General features: G+C 40.1%; 2 gene segments (V, D, J or C); both read right to left on the bottom strand.

Moving 5' to 3' along the window:
- Window positions 1-1,388: 1,388 nt before the first annotated feature.
- Window positions 1,389-5,106, bottom strand: LOC123652730. The segment is given in 3 exon segments: window positions 1,389-1,476; window positions 4,402-4,804; window positions 4,934-5,106. Coding segments are annotated over 3 exon segments (537 nt in total).
- Window positions 5,107-11,492: 6,386 nt separating this feature from the next.
- LOC118713639 lies at window positions 11,493-12,372 on the bottom strand. The segment is given in 2 exon segments: window positions 11,493-12,088; window positions 12,219-12,372. Coding segments are annotated over 2 exon segments (642 nt in total).
- Window positions 12,373-21,077: the final 8,705 nt, after the last annotated feature.

The raw sequence follows: 21,077 nt of genomic DNA, 5'->3' as shown, positions 1-21,077 counted from the left end.
AAAATTCAGAGAAATGATCAAAAGGTGGTTGAAAAGAATGGAAGATAAATTTGAAAGTATGTGTTAGAACCAAGAGTAAATGAAGAATAACTAAGAAAAAATGAAATTGCTAATATAAAGAATAGAAAGCATCAAGAGTAGACTAAAAGAAGCAGAAGACCACATCAATGAGCTATAAGTCAATGTAGGAAAAATACCCTTGTAGAGAAGCTTTTACAAAAAAAAATTAAAAAGCATGAGGAAATTCCTTTGGAACATCATGTAAGGAAACAACATCTGCAAAATAGTTTCTAATAGGAGAGGAAATTGAGCAATGAACAGAAAACAAGTTTGAAGGAAAAAAATGACACAAAATTTCCCTGATATAGGGAAGAAAAAACACACAAAAATCCAAGAAGCTCACAGAGTCCAAAGCAAAATGAACCCCAAAAGAACAACCCCAAGGCACATTATATTTAAATTGGCGAACAACAACCACAAAGTAAGAATTTTAAAAGTGGCCAGAAAGAGAAGAAAGTTACCTACAAAGGATCCCCCATCAGACTAGTGACTGATTTCTCAACAGAAACCCATCAGGCCAGAAGGGAACTGAATAAAATATACAAAGTCATACAAAGGAAGGGTCTGAATCCAAGAATACTAGAGAGGTAGCTTTTTTCCTTTCTATCTGAAATTCTAAGAATTATACTCTTTATATATAGGATTCATAAATGTATCATAAATTCATGACATATATTATTTGGATTTTCCACTGTGTTTACATGTACATTGATGGAGAAAATGAAATTACTGACATCTTAACACCAGTAAAATTGATGACACTGAAATGTGCTAGTCGTCATTATATGTACTTATCACTACCACATACTTGCAAAAAAAAAAAAAAAAAAAAAAAAAAAAGAAGTTGAGTTAAGAACATCCAAGATGAATAAAACAAAATTATTAAATTTTGACCCCTGTGTATATATCATTTTAATATTCTGTGCAATAAAATAAGAAGTACACATAAAGTACTAAGTATGATGGTTGTCTCAAGGAAAAGAGTTTTTATATTTGTTCTTACATGAACTTGTGTAATATTCCTTTACTGAGTATATATGTGTGCTGAGCTCTGTGTTAGAAAGTTAGGTCAAAACCAGATAGAACACAAGGGCTCTTCTCTGGAACATTTAGCCCAATAGGGAGAGGAGGCAACCCAAAGTTGACTGCCCTATGATAGGTGCCAAGGTAAAAATAAATGCATTGTACAGTTGTCAGACATGGAGGGAAAGGTACAGCTCTCTAGAAGTCCTGAGATGCTTAAAATAGAAGACGCCACTTGAACATAGGAAAATGAGCAATCACCAGCTGTAATAGTAAACCCTAAAGCAATTCAAAGACTTATCATCTCAGTGAAGTTCCCGGGGTTTCAAAGGTCCAAAGAATACTGAGCTATCCCCTTCGAGGTGAAAGACATGCAGCTGCACCTCACCCCACCTACCACAGAAAAGGAGGCACAGCACTGGAGAGGCCTTTTTGGATTTTGGAAGCAACAGACACTCCATGTGGGTGAGTATTACTTTGACCTATTTACAGAGTCACCTATAGAGCGGCTAGATTTGAATGGGGGTGAGAGCAAGAGGAGACTACAGCAAGTTTGGACTTCAGTGCCATCCACTTTGCTGCTTTGGTCTTATCATTCAACAAATTCTACACTGATGTTTGATTTTCCATAGTAAATAGGATGAAGAATTTGGAAATCACCAATAGTTGATTCACAGCATTGTCCTCTAGTGTTTAGAGGAATACAGGCCCATTTCTTCAAATAACTATTCTTTGAAAAACAGCTTCTGGCTGGCTAATTGACTTTGGTGAAGTCTAAATATCTAGCTTAGGAAACAGAGGTGACCATAAAGCCTGAACTCCCATCATGAACCAAGTATTGTCTGACATACTTAGCCATGATATTGGTCAAGCCCAGCAGCAACCTATCATTAAGTGGAAATGATACCTAAAAGATTAGGCTCAGGCAGACCCAGAAAGTATAGGTAGGTCACATGAGTAGGTGCCACAGATTTTTTTGAGATCAGCTTCTCTTGTATTGTCTGCTCTCCTTTAATCCATGTCTAAACCTTCCTAAGGCATTCTTTACATTCACTTAAATAAGGAAGAAAACAATAAACCCAACTGTACATGTGGTCTGGCACATTTACTGAAACAACACAAAACTAACACCCATAGCCCCACTAAAGGACATTGGTGAAAGAAAATCGTCTGCCACAACAATATCAGGGGATACACTTGTTATCTACATTATTTAGAGAAATGGCCAGAAGTACTGATCTACATTGATTTATGAGCGGCAACTAATGATTTTACTGGGTGGTAAGATACTTGGAAAGAACAGGATTTGAAGATTAGTGACAAGGAAATTTAGGAAAGAATTTTCTGGGCGCAGACTATACCAGGGGAAGACCACTGGAGTGGAAACTCTTAATAATGGACAATCTGATAAACTCTATGGATATATTAGCAGCTTTTTCCACTCCAATGTTTGCTCAATGATCCCATGAACAAAGTGGCCTTATTAGAAGCAATGGAAGTCATACATAAACTCAAAAGCATTGATTTCCCCTTATCAAGTTTGACCTAGCTAATGCTGCTTCTGAGGGCCTAATCCAACAATTACAGAAACTAATGCTGAGCTCCTGATATGGGCATATTCCTTAGAGGGCCTGCCCAGACACCTGGTGATATATTGATTCCATCAGAAATCTTCCATGATAGAGATGCCTGAATTTGTCCCTACTGAAATAGACACATATACTTGTGTATGGATTTGTCTTCCTTGTTTCACAAACACCCCAGGACAGTTAAGAAGCACCCCTTTACCAGCTTTCTGTAAATTTTATTGGAACCCTGATAGGTGTTTCCCTGTTTTCCAGCCTTTTCCTCTGCCACCTCTCACCAACCAGCAGGCTAGCACCATGCACTCCCCTTCAGAGATGTCTGAAGCTTTGGTAGGAGAAGAGGGTACATGTTTCAATGTGTTGTTATGGTACTTTGGAACTTTGGCTTAGTCCTAGAGACGATAGTTTCTCCCTTCATAAGCTATTTGCATATTCTTTAGAGTTATTTTTTTAACTCAATAATTAATTCTTTATTAGTCGTTTTTAAGTGCTTATATTAAACTCTCCTTGTTAAAACTACTGTATATTTCTCTTTATTGGACCCTAATTGATATAGTAGGAGTCCAGGGGAGGAAATACATTAGAAGCAGAAAGACCAGCGATTGCATGTCATGTACCAGTATCATACATTTAAAGAACTGTGCATAGTTATGTGATGACACACACATGTGGGGGTTGAGGGGGTGGCAAAGGAGGTGAAGAGATGGGACTTAAACCTGGAGAGTCCCTCTGGGCCAAGGAAACAAGTGCTTTTTTATGTTGTGCTATATTGTATTTTATTTCAAAAGTATTTTTCCAGGTACTACTGGACAGAATAAATACAGTTACTATTTTAAAAATCAATGTAGGTAATGATACTTTGTTTGGACACATTTTTGAGATTGATCTACAATAACTAATTGACAACTGATGATATTGTATGTAAGAGGTAAACTTAATATCAGTATCTAGGGAGAGAATGCCCCACTGTGACCATGTAGAGAACTTATAATGAAACATTTGCTGTAGCTCTCAAGGGGTCTGTGATCCCTCTATCATCTGCCTTTCTCTCTCTCTCTCTCTCTCTCTCTCTCTCTCTCTCTCTCTCTCTCTCAAAAATATCAATCAATAAATTTAAAAATAATAATGAAATAAAATATAGAAATAAAATAAATAAAATGTTCTTGTTACAAAAAGAATTATGTTCAATTTGTTCATTGGTTTTGTGTAATACAAGATTAGAAATCAAGGTATTATAGTGTCAAATTTACTTTAAAACATATAAACATTGCACAGTAAGATATTATGTATGTGCTAGAAGTTAAGCATCAAATCTAGGTTGAGAATCTAATTAAGAATAGATGCTCTATAGGTTGCCCTTATGGAGAATTTATACAGAACAGCTTGTCAGCTAACATTATAATCAAGTACTTCCAATTCCGACATATTGATTAACACCTGAGTCAGTGAAAGTTATGAATAATAAATGCTAGAAATGTGTGTGTTTTTATAAAAATGCTGTTGCATTTTTCACTTACAAACTATGACACATTATGATGGACTTTTGTCAGTGTGGGAGTAGGGTGGGAAGTTGGGGAAGGGTATGTCCCTCCTGGAAAAATTGATTAGAAGACCTCCATCTAGTTCAAATGTGATCTGAATGTAGCACAGCATTGATGTTGAAGCACTCCCCAAACTCCACCTACCCTTCCCTTTTGCTTTCACAGAAACAAAAAGAAACAAACAAAAAAACCTTCTTGAGAACTCCCCAGGCAGCACAAGGCTGAGTTCTTGAGTCACAGAAAGTCCGAGTGTCTCAGGAGGTTTGTGCTCAGCTCCCCCTGCAGTCTCAGTCACTGTGTCACTCACAGCACAGAAGTACACAGCAGAGTCGCTCCAGTGGGCTGAGCGTTTCTTCAGGTTGAAGGAGGTTTCATTCTTCCTAAATTCAGCTTCAAAACCGTTTATGCCTTTAACCAGGGGGTTCCCTCCGTAGTAATTGAGGAGAAACTGGAGTCCTTGGTTGGGGTATTGCCGGTACCAGAAGAGATATGGTGAACCAGAATATGTATATTTGCATCTCAGCTCTAGCAGGGCTCCTTCAGAGACAGGGACATGGCCATCAGGCTGGCTGGCTGACTGTGCTCCGGTTCCTCCTGAAACATCAATGCTGTGTGAGTAAAAGCAGGGTAGACTTGGCCCCGAAGAAAAGGTGTCTCTATTCAGTTTCCACTAAGAACATGCTCACTTTGTGCAAACAGCAAAGGGCATGGAATGTTACTTACTCAGGGCAAAAATCACCTCAAGCACAGGGATGAGTAGCAGGACCATGGCTGAGCAGTGCAAGGGCTGCAGGTCCGAAGCAGGTAAAACAAGAGCTGAGGTCACTGAGCCTTCGGAGGCTAAGTTGGCTAAGCTCCTTGCCTTGACAAGGCTTCCTTTTAATGAACTTGGATCTTCTCTGGCCTCTTATTCGCCTTACAAGTTCCTATCTACTCAGACATCAGTGAGGACACCACAGCCAGCTGCAGGGAGGAGGGGCTAAGTGCATGGTGATGATTTTCAACAAAAATAAACCTCTTACCTGTGTAACATCGCCCTCTGGGGGCCAGAGGCAGACCAAAGGTTCAAGAGAGCTGACTGTGCTTCCTTCTCATTTCATAGATGAGATGCCAAAACTGCAGCATGGGTGTTTCTTCCTTCTTGAATATGTGGTGATTTCATTGATTTTTTACAGAGAGTAAGGGAGAGAGATAGAGAGTTAGGAACATCTATGAGAGAGAAACATTGATCAGCTGCCTCCTGCACTATTGCTTCTTTGGATGTGCCCACAACTGAGGTACATGCCCTTGAAAGCAATGGAACCTGGGACCCTTCAGTCCACAGGCTGACACTCTATCCACTGAGCCAAACCAGTTAAGGCAGACGTCATTTTCTGTAATAGGTAATATTAGTCCTAAAATAAATGAGAAATGGGAATTAAGGATCAATGGAAGAGTAACTTAGCTCACTGATAAATTAGTCACAGTAGACAATACTCTAGACTTTAAAATACTGTTGAGAAACTATATTATTTTTTAAAGCATTCTTCAAGTAGAAAGACTAAGATAAACTAACTATTGCCTCAATGAAGCTGAGCTTCATCTGACCTTATGCTGCTGGATACAAACATCAAAGTGTGGGAAAGAGGTTACTCCTTTATTTGGTGTTAAAAAGAAAAAAGACATTAGAGCAGAGGCTCATACTTATAATCAGCCTGGAACACATCTCACTAATTATTTAATCAGTGCAAATGAATAAAGGCCACAATTTTCAGTCCTATCCAGTATGGCTCAGTGGATAGAGGGTCAGTCTGCAGACAAAGAGACCTGGGTTTGATTCTGGTCAAGAGCAGGTACCTTTTTGCAGGATCCTCCCTGGCCCAGGCACTGATCAGGGTACGTGCAGGAGGCCACCAATCAGTGTGTTTCACATCCATGTTTCTCTCTGCCTTTCCCTCTCTCTTCCACTCACCATAAAAATCAACGGAAAAATATCCACAGATGAGGATTAACAAAAATAAATAAATAAATAAATAAATAAATAAATAAAAATGAAACAACATGAAAATGTCTTTGTCCCTTTTGCTCTTTATCCTTCTACACAGGCAAAAAAAAAAATAATAATAATGTGATTCGAAAATACTAGCCAAAAGCAGAGTTATAGTTACTAGAATGTTCACACCAATTTTGTGGTGATGGGGAAAGAGCAACCACCCAAGCACCTGGGATGGAAAAACCATGGACCCAGCAGGGAGAGGGGATAAATGCTCTTGTATGGTCTGCAAGAGCCAAGCAACAGTTGCAGTTGGCAATCTGACCTGTCTGGTTTGTTATCCTCTCCTGTATTCTATGAAAACAGAAAGTCTATTAAAGTCTGTCCTGAACTATTCTGCCGTGCCTGACACCATCAATGGAAGCTTCCCAAAAGAGATTTCCATCCCCCATTTGTATAAAACACATACATCACCACAACCTTGTTTCAGTCGAACTGGTACAAATACTAGTATATACGCTTTTGGTATCTAAGCAGTCTTCAGTAATCTACCAATGCAGGTTTGGGTTCTTGCTGCAAGTACCTGGAGAGATAGATGTACAAGGCTGGATCGCTGAGCTGGTTGATGGTGATGTGCAGGGAGCATGGTGGTTTGATCCAGAATTGCTGTGCATCTTCCATTAGATTTTTGTGTCTCGCTATAAGTCATGATTATCAGGAAAACAGGACTTCTCCCAGTGACCTGTTTGTACCACCTTAAGTTGTAAAAGGGACCCACTGAATAATTGCACTGAATTGTGCAATTGTCTTCCCCCACTCCCACCCCCCAGAGGATGATCAGGGATGAAGGATTCTTTTCCACTTGGTTTTAACCACTCACCCCTATTCAGAAAGCAAAGTGAGATTTGAAAGATAGGCCTTTCATTCTTAATTTGCGCCCTTCCCTTCTCCCCACAATGAATTCCAGGAGAACTATAAAATGGCCCTATTTTCTTCCCTCTTTCAAACCTTTGCAGCAAATGCAAAGAAAATACTCCTTGGTAGGAACTCCTGTGTGAACCTGGCTAAAACTCTTTATTAACTTATGAAAACATGCTCAAAGTCACTAATTATCTGAGAGATGCAAATCAAAACAACAATGCAGTACCATCTCACATCTGTCAGAATGGCCAACATCAACAAATCAACAAAAGGACAAGTGTTGGCTAGGTTGCAGAGAAAAAGGAACCCTTGTGCACTGCTGGTGGGAATGCAGACTGGTGCAACCACTGTGGAGAACAGTGTGGAGTTTTCTCAAAAAACTGAAAATGGAACTCCCATTTGACCCAGTAACCCCACTCTTAGGAATATATCCCAAGAAGCTAGAAACACCAATCAGAAAGGATATATGCACCCCTATGTTCATAGCAGCACAATCTACAATAGCTAGAATTTGGAAACAGCCTAGGTGCCCGTCAGCAGATGATTGGATCCAAAAACTATGGTACATCTACACAATGGAATACTATGCTGCCATAATAAAGAAGGAATTCTCATCATTTGCAGCAACCTGGATGGAATTGGAGAACATCATGGTGAGTGAAATAAGCCAGTCAATGAAAGAGAAACACCACATGACCTCACTCATTTATGGATAATAAAGAACATTATAAACTGATGAACCAAAAGATAGATATAGAGACAATAAAGCAACAAGCAGACTGTCAAATTACAGCAGGTAGGGTAGGAAGATCTGGGGGAGATAATAGATCAACCGAAGGACTTGTATATATGCATATAAGTACAACCAATGGACACAAAACTCTGGGGAGGGATGGTTTGTATGGGAGGGGGGGGGGCAATCTTAAAATATGTACACAGATAATAATTTAATGAAAAAATGTAAAAAAAATAAAACTACAAATTATTTAGTTAAAAAAATAAATAAATAAAGTGGAAAGTTATATACCCCAATATAGAACAGTGACTGATGTTTATTACGTGATTACTAAATATTTTAAAAATTAAACAGAAATAAACAGTCTTTTATTGAGGCTTCACTAATACATAAAATATAGTATTTCTTGATTTTAAAATTATACCAATTATAAATAATAATATTTTTATGAAAGCTTTTCAAGGGGAAAAAAGTCACACTGTCTTATCAATAGTCAAATATTTCTGAATTTCATATAATACTGGTTTGGCGGTGATGTACTCCTTTAGCTTTTTCTTATCTATGAAGCTCTTTATCTGTCCTTCAATTCTGAATGATAGCTTTGCTGGGTAGAGTAATCTTGGTTGTAGGTTCTTGCTATTCATCACTTTAAATATTTCTTGCTCCTCCAGTCTGGCCTGAATAGTTTCTGTTGAGAAATCACCTGACAATCCTATGGGTGCTCCCTTGTAGATAACTGTTTTTCTCTTGCTGCTTGTAAAATTCTCTCTTTGTCTTTTGCTCTTGGCATTTTAATTTGATGTGTCTTGGTGTGGTCCTCTTTGGATTCCTTTTGTTTGGGGTTCTGTGTGCTTCTTGGACTTGTAAGTCTATTTCTTTCACCAGGTGGGGTAGTTTTCTGACATTATTTCTTCAAATAGGTTTTCAGTGTCTTGCTCTCTCTCTTCTTCTGGCATCCCCTTAATTCTGATGTTGGTACACTTGAAGTTGTCCCAGAGGCTTCTTACACTATCTTCAACTTTCTGGATTCTCTTCTCTTCTTGCTTCTCCAGAAGAGTGTCCTTTGCCTCTTTGTATTCCAAATCTTTGACTTGATTTTTGCATTCTTCTCGTCTGCTGTTGGGTCTCTGTATAATATATATATATATATTTTTATTTCAGTCAGAGTATGTTTAATTTCTAGTTGGTTTAATTTCTTTTTCATATCTTCAAGGGTTTCATTAAATTTATAAGCCTTTGCTAGGAAATTCTTGAAAAACCTTATAACTGTGGTTTTGAACTCTATATCCAGTCTTTTGTTTTCCTCCATTTCTTTTGTTTGAGATCTATTTCCTTTTCTTGGCATTTTTGCTGCTTCCCTGAGTTGGTAAGGTAGCTTTGTGGGCCTGAGTGTCCTATATGGTTCAATGGGTCAGCCTCCCAGTTGCCTGTTGTGGACACTCTTGGTGCACCCCTTTGTGGACTGTGTGTACACCCTTGTTGTAGTTAAGTCTCAATTGTTGTTGGTGTCACTGGGAGGAATTGACCTCCAGGCCAATTGGCTGTGAGGACTCACTGTGTCTATAATGGAAGAATTGCTGTGCTGTAGACATGCTTATTGGGTAGGACTTGTTCCACTGGGGCTTTGGTGCTCACTGAGTCTGTCTCTTGAATGTGTCCCTTATGAGAGTAGTTGAAATCTGGTGTTGTCTCACACCAACCACTAGGTACACTAGTTTCCGGATCTCCAATGGGGTACAGTTCAGCTACTGTCTGAGGCCATCCAGCAGGAGCTACTGCAAGAACTACAGTTTTCTCCTCTTTGCTAGGGATTTGGCGATTTTGGAGCTGGAGCTGCAGTTTGTTTCCTTAAGCTGCCACTATACAGGCCATTTATATGCAGCTGTGTGGTGCCTGGGCGGGTTTGTAGAATGTGTTGGGCGGGGCCTCAGGGTGGAGTGGGGCCTCAGGGCAGGGCAGGGTCTCAGGGCATCACTAAGCTAGGGCATGGCAAACAGTGATGGCTGCCATCAGCTCTCTCTGCTTTTTAGTGTTTCCAAGTCCCCAAGTTCCAGTGCATTAAACAGTGATTGCTGCGGGACCTCTGCAAAAAAGTTATCCTCACTTTCCAACCCGATGGCCCACAGACCAGCTTCTTCCCATAGGTGTCTGGGTCCCCCGTGTGACCCGAGAAACTGTATTTGAAAGTGATCGGGAGCTTCTTTCCCTTTGGGTTGAAAAAAAGCAGCATGCCCAGTCACCCAAGGAGGCAGTTTTCTTATCCTATGATATAAATCAAGTCACAAATAATCATTTGGAGTATATATATAAAACACATATAATGTATATAAAATATGTTAAACAAGTTGGCTTTTAGTTATAATAGTTTCGGAGTAAATAAAAATCTTCCTGGATCTTGGATATCCTCCTGAGAATTAAGGTAATCTTTCCTATTGTGAAGTTCCGTAGTGTAGGCCCATTTCTCTATAAATTTTATAATGTGGTTTGAAAAACTGAAATTTTGTTGAGTGTGTTATTTTACCATAAATTAATGTGACTTATAAAATACCTGAGAGTTTTTTAGTAATTTAATCTGTTGTACTTGATATATTTTTATGGGTTACTAGCCTCAAATTTTTAATTTTGAGCCCAGCCAGTGTGGCTCAGTGGTTGAGCATCAACCTATGAACCAGGACGTCAAGGTTTGATTCCTGGTCAGGGCACATGCCTGGTTGCAGGCTCAAGCCCCAATAGGGGTGTGCAGGAGAAAGCTGATCAATGATTCTTCTCATTGATCTCTCTCTCTCTCTCTCTCTCTCTCTCTCTCTCTCTCTCTCCCCCTTTCCTCTCTTAAAACAACAAATTTCTATTTTAAAAATTTATTTTGTAAATCACTGGAATAACTTTCAAAAACAATTACAAGTGTGTGGCTTTTCGATTTTTCAATATGTGTTGCATTAAAAATTATGTTCATTGTAGTTTTGATTTCATGTATGGAGAAATGTCCACTTAAGAGCTATATAACCTTATTAATCATTGTTACCCCAAAATTTTAATAAAAATAAAAAGTAGCCTGGCTAGTGTTGTTCAGTGGTAAAATTTTGACTCCCAGTCAAGGTATAAGAATGGGTTAAAGGCTCGATTCCCAGAAGGAGAAGTGCAGAAGGCAGCCAAGTGTTGATGTTCCTCTCTTATTGATGTTTCTATCTTTCTATCATTTCCCTTTCTTTCTCTCTAAGAAAATATCAATCAATAAATTTTAAAATAATACAATAAATATAGAAATAAATTAAATTAACTTAAGTTTTCTTGGTAAAAAAATAATTGTGTTCAATTGGTTTTGTGTAATGCAAGATTAGAAAACAAGTTATTATAATGTCAAATTTACATTAAAACATACAAACATTGCACAGTAAGGTATTATGTATGTGCTAGAAGTTAAACTTTAAATCTAGGTTGAGAATCTATATACACTAATTAAGAATTGATGTGTATAGGTTGCCCTAATTGAGAATTTATACAGAACAGCTTGTCAGCTAACATTATAATCAAGTACTTCCAATTCCTACATATTGATTAACACCTGAGTCAGTGATAATTATGAATAATAAATGCTAGAAATGTGTGTTTTTATAAAAATGCTCTTGCATTTTTCACTTCCAAACTATAACACCTTATGATGTACTTTTATCAGTGTGGGAGTAGGATGGGAAGTTGGGGGAGGGTATGTCCCTCCTGGAGAAATTCATTAGAAGACCTCCATCTGGTTCAAATGTGATCTGAATGTAGCACAGCATTGATGTTGAAGCACTCCCCAAACTCCACCTACTCTTCCCTTTTGGCTTCACAGGACAAAAAAAGAAAAACCTTCTTGGGAACTCCCCAGGCAGTGCAAGGCTGAGTTGTTGAGTCACAGAAAGTCCGAGTGTCTCCGGAGGTTTGTGCTCAGCTCCCCCTGCAGTCTCAGTCACTGTGTCACTCACAGCACAGAAGTACACAGCAGAGTCGCTCCAGTGGGCTGAGCGTTTCTTCAGGTTGAAGGAGGTTTCATTCTTCCTAAATTCAGCTTCAAAACCGTCTATGCCTTTAACCAGGGGGTCCCCTGAAATGTACTTGAGAAGAAACTGGAGCCCTTGGTTGGGGTATTGCCGGTACCAGAAGAGGTAAGGTGTACCAGAAATTGAATATTTGCATCTCAGCTCTAGTGGGGCTCCTTCAGAGACAGGGACGTGGCCATCAGGCTGGCTGGCTGACTGTGCTCCGGTTCCTCCTGAAACATCAATGCTGTGTGAGTAAAAGCAGGGTAGACTTGGCCCCGAAGAAAAGGTGTCTCTATTCAGTTTCCACTAAGAACATGCTCACTATTGTGCAAACAGCAAAGGGCATGGAATGTTACTTACTCAGGGCAAAAATCAGCTCAAGCACAGGGATGAGTAGCAGGACCATGGCTGAGCAGTGCAAGGGCTGCAGGTCCGGAGCAGGTAAAACAAGAGCTGAGGTCACTGAGCCTTCGGAGGCTAAGTTGGCCAAGCCCCTCGCCTTGACAAGGCTTCCTTTTAATGAACTGGGATCTTCTCTGGCCTCTTATTCTCCTTACAGGTTCCTATCTACTCAGACATCAGTGAGGACACCACTGCCAGCTGCAGGGAGGAGGGGCTAAGTGCATGGTGATGGTTTCCAACAAAAATAAACCTCTTACCTGTGTAACATCGCCCTCTGGGGGCCAGAGGCAGACCAAAGGTTCAAGAGAGCTGACTGGGTTTCCTTCTCATTTCATAGATGAGATGCCAAAACTGCAGCATGTGTGATTCTTTCTTCCAGAATCTGTGATGATGTCTCCTTCTTTTAAAATATATATATATATATATTTCATTGATTTTTTTACAGAGAGGAAGGGAGAGGGATAGAGAGTTAGAAACATTGATGAGAGAGAAACATTGATCAGCTGCCTCCTGCACAATTGCTACTTTGGATGTGCCCACAACCAAGGTACATGTTCTTGACAGCAATCAAACCTGAGACACTTCAGTCCACAGGCTGACACTCTATCCACTGAGCCAAACCAGTTAGGGCAGATGTCACCTTCTGTAGTAGGTGATGTTAGTCCTAAAGTAAATGAGAAATGGGATTAAGCAAAAATCAAAGAGTAGCCCAAACCGGTTTGGCTCAGTGGATAGAGAGTCAGCTTGCGGGCTAAAAGGTCCCAAGTTCGATTCTGGTCAAGGGCACCTACCTTGGTTGCAAGCACATCCCCAGTTGTGGGTGTGCAAGAGGAAGCTGGTCGATGTTTCTGTCTCATCAACCTTTCTAACTCTCTATCCCTCTCAATTCCTCTCTGTGTAAAATCAATATAATATATTTTAAAAAAATCAAAGAGTAACTACCTCATTGATAAATTAGCCACAGAAGACAATACTTAGAATACTGTTGAGAAACTATATTATTTTTTAAAGCCATTCATCAAGTAGAAAGACAAAGATCAACTAACTATTGCCTCAATGTAGCTGAGCTTCATATGGTTTTATGGTGGTGGATACAGGCATCAAAGTGTGGGAAAGAGGTTACTCCTTTATTTGGTGTTAAAAAGAAAAAAGACATTAGACAGAGGCTCATACTTATAATCAGCCTGGAACACATCTCACTAATTATTTAATCAATGCAAATTAATAAAGGCCATAATGTTCAGCCCTACCCGGTAGCTGATTGGTTAAACAGTCAGCCTGCAATCAAAGGGATCCAGGTTGGATTCCAACAAAAGCAGGTAACTTTTTGCAGGCTCCTCCCCAGTCCATGCCCTGGTAAGGGTACATGCAGGAGTCAACCAATCAGTGTGTTTCACACTAATGTATCTCTCTGCCTTTCCCTCTCTCTCTTCCACTCTCCCTAAAAATCAATAGAAAAATATCCTCAGTTGAGGATTAACAAAATAAATAATAAATAAAATAAATGATAAAATGGTCCCTTTTGCTCTTTATCCTTCTACACACACACAAAAATAATGTGATTACAAATTACTAGCAAAAAGCAGAGTTATAGTTACTAGAATGGTCTCACCAATTTGTAATGGTGGAGAAAGAACAACCACCCAGGCACGTGAGATGGGAAAACCTTAGACCAGCAGGGAGAGAGGATAAGTGCTCTTTGTATGGTCTGCTGGAGCCAAGCAACAGCTGCAGTTGGCAATCTGACTTGCTCTGGTTTGTTATTCTCTTACCCATTTTATGAAAACATAAAGTCTATTAAGATGGTCTGTCCTGAACTATTCTACTGTGCCTGACACCATCAACGGAAGCTTCCCAACAGAGATTCCCATCCCCATTTCTATAAAAACACATACATCATCACAACCTTGTTTCAGTCAAACTGGTACAAATACTAGTATATATGCATCTGGTGTCTAAGCAGTCTTGAGTTATGTATAATACCATGAATGACTGTAAAGGTTGCAGATACTCAGTAATGCTGCTCCTATAGCTTAACCAAATTAATGTAATGCTGATTCTAATCAAGTCCAATAGTAAATCCCAAACTGGATTCACCTCTCCCTTTTCAGATTATATGTTTATGTGTGGTGAGACAGAATATCTCTCCATTTGAAAAGGTGGTTGCTTTTTGGTTCTTTTTTGTCAAGTAAAGCAAAGATTAGTATCCCAAATTACTTTGCAAGGACCATAATGATTATATGCTATATCCTGACTGTTTGTATCCTGGGACTTATTCACAGTTGATGAATTCTGAGATGCTAGGAGGCATGGTTCGAGTTAATGCTACAGATTGATCTCATCCTGCTGTTTAGAGTCTCTGAATAGTAGCTTAAATTAAATGTGATTTGAGACTAATAGAATAGATCTAGCCTCAGTCTCTGTCAATCAGATTAATCAGAATAGATGACAGAGTTTCATACTCACAAGAAAACTTTCTAGAAATTTAACAACATGAAGGACCCTGGAGTAGATTGCAAGTCTCTCGATGTGCTTGCTGGGTATAGCAATAAGGTAAGGCCATGGCCTCTCAACCTGAAACCATTTCTCAGGGTTGTGCTTGCAACATGCAACACTGAGGGATGAGGTAATGTCTTCTCTGAGACAAAGAGAAGCTTACTACTTACTAAAGAAAATGCAGTGAATTCCCTAAGCTCAGTGTTTTTTATCTGTGACACAATCCTGCTGCACTAATATCATCTAAAGAAAATGCAGTGAATTCCCTAAGCTCAGTGTTTCTCATCTATGACACAATCCTGCTGCACTAATATCATCTATCTGTACCCAGTAGACCACTCCATGAGACTTAAGGGCAAGTGATACATGTCGACATGCTCCTTGCTATGCCATCCTATATAATCCTATATAATAAAAGCATAATATGCTAAGATTGTCTCAACAATCAGTCGACTGTTCAGTCAACCATTCGACAAATAGCTATGATGTGTACTGACCAGCAGAAGGCAGGCTCTCCGATGATATGTTAACTTGCTGCTGGGGTTCAGCTGATGAGGACTGTGCAAGAGGGCCCGACATCCCCTGTAGCCCTCCGGAGGTACCTCCTCAGACGGACCACCCCCATTGGCCCTGATTGTTGGCCAGACTGAGGGACCCTCACCCATGCACAAATACGTGGACCGGTTATCTGGTAAGTAATGAAAGCCTTTGTCTCTGACCCAGGAGTCTTGTGTATTTACTGAAAGCATAAAAAAAAAAATTAAAAAAAGCACAACCGTTTATTATCTTGTAAGAAGGACAAGATCAGAGACCTAATCATTCTGACACTTTTATTGATACTACAATAAAGACTCTACTCTTGAGAAATATAAGTTTTCCAAAACTGGTCCAGAATGAGCCTCTTTTGAAGGATGTAATGTCTAGTTCCATATGAGATTTAACTATCATTTCTAATTAAATGCTTGAGCAATTTTCTGTATACATTAATGAAATAAAAACTACTAGAGGGTCAGTGTTACATACTTAAATTACTATTAATTGTTTAAGGTACCTGATAACAAGTAGATAAATAATCAAAAGTAGAATAATTATGAACTAGTCCTTGAATCATAATAATGATCTTTAATCCAAATTTAAAAAATCAAATCTCCTATAAAATGTCTCTACCAAGACTAATTATTTAAATATGTTTACTAAGGAGATTTTTTTTGCAGTAATTTTATATAATAAAAGGCTAATTTGCAAATTGTCCCCTCAGGGGTTCAAACAGCAGACCAGGAGTTTGATTGCTCACTATGATGTGCACTGACCACAGTGGGCAGCATAGAACATGGCAGGATACCCGCAATGGGGGTGGAGGGGAGACACTGAGGGAGTGAGGAAAGGAAAAATAGGGGAGGCTGGGAGACTGGGAACTACACAGTGGTGGTGCATGGGCAGCAGGGAAAGGAAGAGGTGGGAGGCCAGGAGGCAGGTAACCTGAGCAGCCTTGATTGCAGGACAGGCCTAAGGACCGTAACTGTGCACCAATTTTGTGTGCTGGAACTCTAGTTTGAAATAAAACATTGACATGTGCTCATAATTATTTGACTTGAAGTTAACTTTTATATTTTTCAAAGTCTTCTGGATATGTCTTTTTTCCTTTTATATAGCTCACTGTGGGGTTACTAGCCTTCAAGTTGAGTTCATTCAGCTTATACCTGTAAAGTGATGTCGGTTGAGTGAGGACAAGCTGAGACCCTGAGTGGGTATAATTATTTGACAGAGCCCATTGAGCAAAGGAAGGTTAAGATCTGAGTCTGAAGGTAAGAGCCAAAGAGAACTGAATTGTACCACATACCCAACCAAGGAGAACATACACTAAGTTGAGTTACTAAGGTGGGAATGAGGAGAAGGCAAAAGGGAGAGAGAGCACAGGGCCAAGAAACTCCATTCAGTAGATATTTCTCAGCTGACTACTATAAGCCAGTCACTACTCTATGCACTAAGGATAAAAAAACAATAAATGGAAAAATATCCTCTAGTGAGGATTAACAACAACAAAAAACTGTCAAAAGAGATAAAGAAAGTCATATATATGCCTAAGTAACCATTTGACCGGTAGCTATGACATGTATGGATCACCAGGGGGAGCACTCAATGCACAGGCTTGAAAACGTGAAAAAGGCTGATGAATCTCAGAAGGAAGGGAAGAAGGGGAAGGATGAAGAGATTAACCAAATACCTTGTACACATACTAAAGGCCTGATGCACAAAATTTGAGCACAGTGGGTTCTCTCACCCTAGCCTGAACCCACTTGCCACCTGGGACCCCTCAGAGGATTTCCAACTGCTGGTTTAGGCTCAATTGGCAGTTGGACATTCCTCTAACAATCTGGGACCCCTCACTGCTAACCATCTGCTTACTCCTTACCACTTGGCTCACTGCTACTTCGCATTGCTGCAGAAGTGGGAGCCCAGCTCCTGGCTGAGCGGCACTCCTGCTGTTGGAGCACCCTGACCACGAGGGTCAGGTCCAGCATTTAGCATCTGCCCCCCAGTGGTCAGTGTGTGTCATAGCAGCCCATCGTTCTGATTGTTCTGCTCTAAGGACCACTAGGCTTTCATGGATATATCTCAGAGGCCCATGCACAGATTTGTACACACATGGAGATCAGGCCATAACTGGCAGTCTGACATCTCCAAAGGGGTCCTGGATTATAAGAGGTCGTAGTCCAGACCAAGGGACCCCAGCTTAATGAATCTGTGTCCCATTATAATGAATCTGTGCCCCAGGCCTCTAGTTATGTAATAATAAATGGTTCAATTAATCAAGAGGATACAATCATTATAAATGTATATGTATCTAATATCAGAGTTTATAATATATAAAAAATATATTTCTTTCAGCCAGAAAATTTAGATTTGCCAGTCCCCAAAATTCCATGAGCTAATTCCTTAATATCTTTTTCTCTCCACTTACAGGCCTACACACGCAGACACACACACACACACACACACACACACACACACACAAACTATTGATCCTACTGGTTCTGTTTCTCTGGAGAACTCTAATATATAGAGAGTTATTTTAAAAAAAACAGAGAGATTTTATATTCAAAAAATCATAGCCTTAAATTTGTATACACCTAAATAATATAGATTCATTGTGTAAACATACTCTTGTGAATATTGTTATATTTCACAATAAAATTGTTTTAGGTGTTGATTGTAATAATATTGTAGCCCATAGAAATGGTTGATAGTAATAATATTATAGCCCCTAGAAATTAAAGCCCAGAGATACATACATCCGGAAGGGTAAAACCACAGAATCAGCCCAGAAAATTTGAGAGAGACAAAACTGAAAGGAGAGAGGGTAGAAGAGAGGAAGAATGAGAAAGAATGTCAGTACAACAGAACTCTGCATACCTATTCTTCCTATATCAAGAGCACTACATATGAATACAACCATTTATCAACAACACCTTCAGAGAGGCAATAATAGTTACTGCAATGGCTATTTACAAACTTCACCAAGAAATCTATGTTGTACCAAATTCAAAAATTCTACCCCAGCCGAAAACCGGTTTGGCTCAGTGGTAGAGCGTCGGTCTGCGGACTGAAGGTTCCCAGGTTCGATTCTGATCAAGGGCATGTACCTTGGTTGCAGGCACATCCCCGGTAAGGGGTATGCAAGAGGCAGCTGTTCAATGTTTCTCTCTCATCGATGTTTCTAGCTCTCTATCCCTCTCCCTTCCTCTCTGTAAAAAATCAATAAAAATATATTTTAAAAAAAATTCTACCCCAAAGCAATGGCAGGACACAAATCACTGAGGCAGCAGCAGATTTCAAGGCATTCAAACATGTAGCACTCTTCCAAACTCTAAATCCAAGTTTTCTCTATTTAATTCCTTGCCTATGAGAATTCAGAAGTTACGTTGTCCTTGTTCTCCAAAATTCTTTTTCTACTTCCCATTGTGGTGTGAAGTATCTGTGAGCATGTTGTCAGCTATTTAGTCTGGGTCTGATCCATCCCAAACAACTCACCATATTGGGAAAACAGGCAAATAGTAGACCTTGCCTGGGATGACACTTCACTACACATTTTGTAAAATAATAAATTTATTATTATTCCCTCCTTCTTCCATTCAAATCATTTTCTCTGTATTTATTTCTAGGAAGTCTTAGAAGTTAACTAGATCTATATTCTTTATAGACCCAGTAAACTGTTGGCATGAAGTAACACAATATACTACCTAATAAAAGAGTGATATGCAAATTAACCATCACTCTGCTATATGCAAAAGCCACTCCTACCAACCATGCCCACCATCCAATCAGAGTTAGCATGCAAAAAAAACCAACCAAGATGGCTACCATGAGGGAGGCTTGGGTTTCCCTGGCAATGGAGGAAGTCAAGCTTTTTATCTGCCCTAGCTGGCTCAGGCCTCCACTCAAGGCTACAAAGTTTCAATTATAGAACGTAAACAAATCCAATCAGAAATGGTGGCAGCCACCAAGTGAGCAGGAGGCTTGGCTCCACTCCAGGCTACAAAGTTTCAATTTTAAATATATTTCAGATAATTGTGCATCTCCTTGAGTCACTGGGGGGTGTGGCTGGAATGCAAACCACAACTTTCCCCTCTCTCAGGCTACCCCATGCCCCAAGAGAACCCCACCCAGATCTGGGTCACCCTTCAGGGCAAACCAGCTTACCCCCACCCATGCACCAGGCCTCTATCCTATCTAATAAAAGAGTAATATGCAGATTGCCCATCACTCCATCACACAATATGGCTGCCCTCATGTGGACATAAGATGGCAGCAGGGGAGGGCAATTGGAAGGGACCAGGCCTGCAATGGAAAGCAGTTGGAGGCGATCAACCCTACAGAAGAAGGTAGTTAGGGGTGACCAGGCTGGCATAGGAGGGAAGTTGAGGGCAACCAGGCAGTCAGGGGAGCAGTTAGACATTAATCAGGCTGGCATGAGAGTGGTTAGGGTGATCAGGCTGGCAGGCAGAAGCAGTTAGGGGCAATCAGGAAGGCAGGCAGGTGAGCAATTGTGAGCCAGCAGTCCGGGATTGTGACTTTGATGTCACACTGCCTGTTTAGGCCCGATCCCATTAAGATTGAGTCTAAACGGGCAGTCAGACATCCCTAGAGAGGTCCCCGATTGGAGAGGGTGCAAGCTGGGCTAAGGGACATCCCTCTGCCCCCGTGCAGGAATTTCACGCACCAGGCCACTAGTTAAAGTATAAATTTTGTATGAAAAAACAGCCCAGCAGGTGTTGCTCAGTGGGTTGACCATCATCCCATACACCAAGAGATAATTGGTTTGATTCTTGGTCAGGGTACATACCTGGGTTGCAGGACTGATGCCCAGTTGGGGGTTAAGGGGTCCAGGAAGAAGCCCATTGAAATTTCTTGCATCATTGCAGTTTCCATGTCTTTCTCCCTTCCTCCCTCTCCAAAATAAAATAAAATAAAATAGTAATTAAAAATGCTTAAGTTGAAAATCTTAATAAAAAACAATGAAGAAATGGAAAAAAAGACAAAGAAAACCTTTAAAATCAATGAAGAAAAATAACTTACTCAAGAATGGATATTGAACCTGGGTACATGCCTCAAAATAAACAAAGATGAGAGAGAATCATCAATCAGCTGCCTCTTGCACGCCCCCTACCGGGGATGTGCCTGCAACCAAGGTACATGCCCTTGACCAGAATTGAACCTGGGACCTTTCAGTCCTCAGGCTGATGCTCTATCCACTGAACTAAACCAATTTCCACATATTTTTCCTAAAATATTATTCAAAATTTAATAAATATTTATAATGCACTATAATTCATGCATTGGACAGGAGTCCCTCAGCCCAGCCTGCACCCTTTCTAATCTGGGACCCTCTGAAGGCCAATCCCACAGAGATCAGGCCTAAACCAGCAGTCAGACATCTCTTTCACAATCTGGGACTGTTGGCTCCCAACCACTCACTGCCAGCCTGATCAATGCCTAACTGCTCCTTTGCTGGCCTAATCACCCCCAACTCCCCTCCTCAACAGTCTGGTCCCCCCAAGTGCCCTCTCCTGCTAACCCAGTCACCCCTAACTGCCCTTCCCTACCAGACATCTTGTGACCACATGGGAGAGGCCATTTGTGCAAGGTCCTGACAGTCTATATGCATATTATCTCTTCATTATAAAGGATACTATGTTTTTCTATTTTAATTATTTTGGCTTTCTTAAATATTGGGATACTTTGGTTTCATCAATGATTAACTGCCAATTTTCTGTTGGTCTTGAGAAGTAGCCATTGCTTATGATAAAGCCACTGGAAGAG

Source organism: Pipistrellus kuhlii, unplaced genomic scaffold (genome assembly GCF_014108245.1).
Source record: "Pipistrellus kuhlii isolate mPipKuh1 unplaced genomic scaffold, mPipKuh1.p scaffold_m20_p_1, whole genome shotgun sequence".
In the NCBI taxonomy this organism is placed as follows: Eukaryota; Metazoa; Chordata; class Mammalia; order Chiroptera; family Vespertilionidae; genus Pipistrellus; species Pipistrellus kuhlii.
The sequence above is the reverse complement of the archived record's forward strand: the minus strand, read 5'-3'. Positions and strand labels throughout refer to the sequence as shown.